General features: G+C 37.8%; 1 protein-coding gene across 2 annotated transcripts; it reads left to right on the top strand.

The window, feature by feature from the left end:
- The first annotated feature begins 688 nt into the window (after positions 1 to 688).
- On the top strand, positions 689 to 4,779 carry LOC141591917 (acid beta-fructofuranosidase 2, vacuolar-like). 2 transcript variants are annotated; one of them, XM_074412418.1, is made up of 6 exons: positions 689 to 1,390; positions 2,097 to 2,959; positions 3,411 to 3,572; positions 3,651 to 3,974; positions 4,085 to 4,253; positions 4,394 to 4,779. In XM_074412418.1, the coding sequence occupies exons 1-6, from the start codon at positions 964 to 966 to the stop codon at positions 4,399 to 4,401; spliced, it is 1,953 nt and encodes a 650-aa protein (XP_074268519.1). In that variant the 5' UTR covers positions 689 to 963; the 3' UTR covers positions 4,402 to 4,779. The 2 variants fall into 2 exon arrangements, with proteins under 2 accessions (XP_074268519.1, XP_074268526.1); XM_074412425.1 differs by having other exon boundaries at positions 743 to 1,879.
- Positions 4,780 to 5,234: the final 455 nt, after the last annotated feature.

The following is a 5,234-nucleotide window of genomic DNA, read 5'->3' as shown; positions in this document are numbered from 1 at the left end:
ACAACTCGTCTTCCTAAATCCTAATTGGGATAGAGTAGGACTTTATTTAGGAGTCATCAACACTCTTTGAAATATTTTATAACAAGGCTAAAAAGTTAAAATATTTATTATTACAACGTAATTAGATCTTAGGATTGTAAGATGGTGTTTTAACTCTAAGCACCTTCACACGTATTTACATATAGCCGATATAGAATCGTAACATTCAAATCTTATTTAGATCGGTCAGTCACCTCTTCATGTATGTTTTGTTCCTGTTGTAAAGGGAGCTATAAAGGCTATTTTAATCTGACGGGATTTAAACTCACGTCATCACCACTTATAACTGTATTAACATCTGTTCACGTATGGATTGTAAAATTGTATGTGCTATCCGACGATTCCAAATCAAAGTTCTAACGACAACAAGTAAATAACATCCAATTTTTACAAATTCATACTGCGTTAATTAATTTCCATATCATTGATATATTTGGTGTAACCATTTACTCCAATTGATCTAATAAAAACAAGCAAACATCTTTGTTCCAATTTCATTATTGTCCTAATGCATCTCGCCCAACAAAAATAATGTATTAATAAAGAATCTTGATTTCTTTCCTATATATTTTATATTTTATTTTATATATTTCTTTAATTACTTAAATAAATTGTCTTTTTCTATTTCTCTCTTTCCTAGTATCACTTTGGAAACCAATCTTTCCACGGTATATATTTTCTATTTTCCATGATTCTCAAACACACACCCTATAAATACACACAACTTTTTCCTCATCATATCAACTTACCTTACTTTAGCAAAATAATATTTTCCATAATTTATTTATTATTTATTTTCTAATTATTTCGTCAATGTACATTATTATTCCTAAAAATTAGCAAAAAAAAAAAAACATCAATAAAATCACGTAAATTAATATTTCAAATCAAACAATCGTTCACAAAAAAAGAAAAAGAAAAAACATGGTTGAGTCGTCATCGGAACTTCCATACTCATACGCCCCGCTATCGCCGGGTGATGACCGGCATGGCTCAACCCGGCTCCCAAAGCGGTCTTTGAGAGCCGGGTTAGCCATATTATCCGGGCTCATGATATTGGCGTTTATCATGAGCACGGCGGATTATTACACCAATGTTATTATAGAACCCGTTAAAGACGAGGGTTTGAACCTGAGACCTGAACCCGAGAATTTGGCTAGTGTAGAAATTGTACCGGGTTCAAACGATGTCGTATTTAAGGTGACTCGCGGTAAACCACACGGCGTATCGGAAAAAGCTAATGATTTACCGTTACGTGGCCTTAGATTGCCTGTTTTTGATTGGAATGATGTTCAATTATCTTGGCAAAGAAGTTCCTTTCATTTTCAACCTGCCAAGAATTGGATGAACGGTAATTTTTTTTTTACCCCTTTTATTATTGTTTTTACATTGAATTAATACCGATTTTGTGAAAAGTCAATACGGCAATGAAACATGCATGACCTACAATCGTACATTGTAATCTTACGACCACAAATTTTCGTATGACAAGGTCTCTTATTATATTATCGTGAAACGGTCTTATAGTAGAACTCGAGTTTTAAGTTTTAAGGAGGTAATTAGGTAATTCTGAACGAATGAGTAAGCCGTAATATTTTATTGTAAAACCGTCTTACAGAAGATTACGATACATGTAAAAGACAAAAGTACAGGCTATATTTGTGTTTCACATTGTATGCACTATGCTGTATAATTAAGGTTCATGATTAAATAATCCGTATATAATACTTTATTTATGTTTTAAGACACTAAAAAACTAATATTATCTTGTTGTTTTTGCTGTCTTGATCATGGTCGGTCCAATTGTCTTTGCTCGGATATTCTTCTTCAGATCCAAACGGTAATTTTCTTTTTACTACTCTTTACCTTTACTAATTTACTTTCATTAGAAGAAAATACGCTAATTAGCGTCTGAATATATTATCGACTGATAGTCGATAACCATATTCAAATGAATAATGCTTAGATTTTCAAAAACACCCAGTTGTCGAAAATTTTATATTTTATAATAAAGCTCGGGAGTTATACAGCCAGTTGTACTATAATTGATATTGCAGGTCCGTTATACTACAATGGATGGTACCACTTCTTCTACCAGTACAACCCAGGAGGGGCAATATGGGGAAACATCGTGTGGGGCCACGCCGTGTCAAAGGACTTAATCAATTGGGAACATCTTCCCTTAGCCATGGTTGCAGACAAATGGTATGACTTCAACGGTGTATGGACCGGGTCTGCGACCATCCTACCCGATGGTCAAATCATGATGCTTTACACCGGTTCAACCAATGACTCGGTCCAAGTCCAAAATCTCGCTTACCCTGCTGACTTATCCGACCCACTTCTTCGCGAATGGGTCAAGTACCCTGAAAACCCTATCCTCGTCCCTCCACCCGGTATCCACAAGTTGGATTTCCGTGACCCTACAACCGCTTGGATGACTTCCGAAGGCAAATGGAGGATCACTATCGGTTCCAAAACTAATAATAAAACCGGCATTGCCTTAGTTTACGAGACAACTGACTTTAAGACATACAATCTCTTGGACAACATCTTACATTCTGTACAAGGGACGGGTATGTGGGAATGTGTCGATTTCTATCCGGTATCTGTATCCGAGTCCAATGGGCTTGACACTTCCATTAAAGGCCCACTTGTGAAGCACGTGCTTAAGGCTAGCATGGATGATGATAGACAAGATTATTATGCCTTAGGCACCTACAGTGAGGCCAATGTTACATGGGTTCCTGATAATCCTTCGATTGACGTCGGAATCGGACTAAGGTACGATTATGGAGGTAAATTCTATGCTTCCAAGACATTTTATGACCAAAATAAGAAGAGAAGGATCTTATGGGGTTGGATCCCTGAAAGCGACAGTGAAGCCGCTGATGTTAAGAAAGGATGGTCTGCTCTTCAGGTATTTCTACTTTGTTAAATGGTGGTATCGGAAAATGCACGCAGTGCTCTTGAACTTTGATGTTCTGCCCGAAATACCCAATTTTTTAATCCGGAAAACATTAAGAGGCTATAACTCGTGTTTACGAGTTCAGAAATTGACGATTTTTTTTTCAAATCGATTATCTTTTCGAGAACTACTACTTGAAAAAAAAAACTCATAGCCACGAGATCCAAAAACGACAATTTTTTTTTCAAATCGTAGTTCTCGGAAAGATAATCGATTTGAAAAAAAAAAATTATCACTTTCTGAACTCGTAGACACGAGTTATAACCTCTTTTAAAGTTTTCCGGAGCAAAAAATTGGGTATTTCGGACAAAATTCGAAACTTCAAGGGCAGCGCGTGCATTCTCCCTGGTGGTATTCATGACATGGGTTCGATATATTAAATTGATTTTTTTTATGAATACAGGCTATTCCGAGAACAGTCTTGTATGACCAAAAGACAGGAAGCAACTTAATTCTATGGCCAGTGGAGGAAGTAGAGACCTTAAGACACAAAAGCAAGCATTTCGACAAAGTTGTTGTTTCTCCGGGATCTATCATTCCTTTGGATGTTGGCTCCGCTACTGAGGTCTGAATTTGTTCCTTAACTTGATTACTGTAAAAAATTCAGGATTATATTTAGTTTTAACCTATGATGATTCAACAGATGGACATAGTCGCTGAATTCAACGTCGATCAAGAGGATATAGAAGGACTACCAGTTTCTAGTGAGCAGTACAGTTGCCCTGCAAGCAGGGGAGCTACACAAAGGGGTGCTCTAGGACCATTTGGGTTTTTAGTTCTCGCTGCTAATGACCTCTCTGAGCACACTCCGGTCTATTTCTACATTGTTAAAACGTCGACTGGCAGCCTCAAAACTTTCTTCTGCTCTGACTTATCTCGGTCGTCTATTGCACCTGATGTTGTTAAAGATATCTATGGTAGCACCGTTCCTGTCCTCAAAGGCGAAAAATTGTCTATGAGAATTCTGGTATGCAATCCAAGTCTTTCAGGTTAATTTGCGCACTGTGTTACGCTTCAATACACATTCGGCTTGAATATTACTAATAATTTGTGTGAAATGATATATTTCGACAATAGGTGGATCATTCGATTATAGAAGCCTTTGCACAAGGTGGTAGAACAAGCATCACAAATCGTGTCTACCCAACAAAGGCGATCTACAAAGACGCAAAGCTATACTTGTTCAACAATGCGACAACTGCCAGTGTGACCGCTTCTGTTAAAACCTGGCAAATGAGTTCAGCACGTACGGTTTATTACTCCATTTGGGTTCATCTTATGCTAATGTTTTCGACATTTTTCATGATCGGCCGTCCTTTTTTCTGATAGTAGTCTAACATAATATTTCCTTTTTTTTGGTCGTTTTTTTCGGGTATATGCATATAGGTTTATAGAAGATATATAGAAGAAGAAACAGAGAATAGAGAAAATGTGGAATATATATCACAGCATGGAAGAGGATGATGAGCAATGGCTGTGGAGTCGACTCGAGTCAGTCCATTGCATTCGTTCGTTCATTCATTCATTCATTCATTCAGTTTGTCGATTCAAATACCATTCATTCATGTCGAGGTCACGAAAAATAAGCAACCAGAAATAGTGTCCTGAATTTGTGTAAATGATGATCATGTTCATTATGTTTTCGAGTTTGGGGAGTAACAATGATGTCGATCTCCTGCCATTGCTCTATCCCTTTTGGTGTTGTAATCGATTTTTGTCATTTGTTATTTATTTGATTGAAGAAGAAATTAAATTCATAATTGTCTGCCATAGTTATGTTGTTTTAATTTGTGTATCCTATATCAATAAAGAAAAGAAAAGCTTTCAATTTTCGTACTCAGTATATACTAGAGATGGAAGTTAGCACTCGGGTTGTGGAGTGGCACGCCCCAACACAACTCATGGCCAATTTTATCAGGAGTACAGGACACAGGATTGACACGGTCCAACATGACACACCATGCTATGCCATGGGCCGCGCCTAGCCCAGCACGGCACGGCCTTGAGCACGCTCAAAATACAAAAGAAAAAGAAGGCTGGAATGAAAGAATTGGTTAGACACGTCATGGGCCGAGGCGTGGGCCTTGCTTGGGCCTCCATTTCATTTCACTGGCACAACACGAAACCCCCCTTTCCCTGCCCGAGCCATACTTTTTTCTTCTCCAGACATGGTGGCAAGATACGGCCCCACACGACTTGCATCCATCTCACCAAACTGCCATGATGT

This window comes from Silene latifolia, chromosome 1 (assembly GCF_048544455.1).
Source record: "Silene latifolia isolate original U9 population chromosome 1, ASM4854445v1, whole genome shotgun sequence".
NCBI lineage: Eukaryota > Viridiplantae > Streptophyta > Magnoliopsida > Caryophyllales > Caryophyllaceae > Silene > Silene latifolia.
Note: the sequence above shows the minus strand (reverse complement) of the source record. Positions and strands in the feature narration are given on the sequence as shown.

Coding starts and splice junctions, on each gene's coding strand:
- LOC141591917 (XM_074412418.1), top strand. CDS start 964: ATGGTTGAGTCGTCATCGGAACTTCCATACTCATACGCCCCGCTATCG. Junction 1,391..2,096: donor TGCCAAGAATTGGATGAACG/GTAATTTTTTTT, acceptor TTGATATTGCAG/GTCCGTTATACTACAATGGA. Junction 3,975..4,084: donor AATTGTCTATGAGAATTCTG/GTATGCAATCCA, acceptor TTTCGACAATAG/GTGGATCATTCGATTATAGA.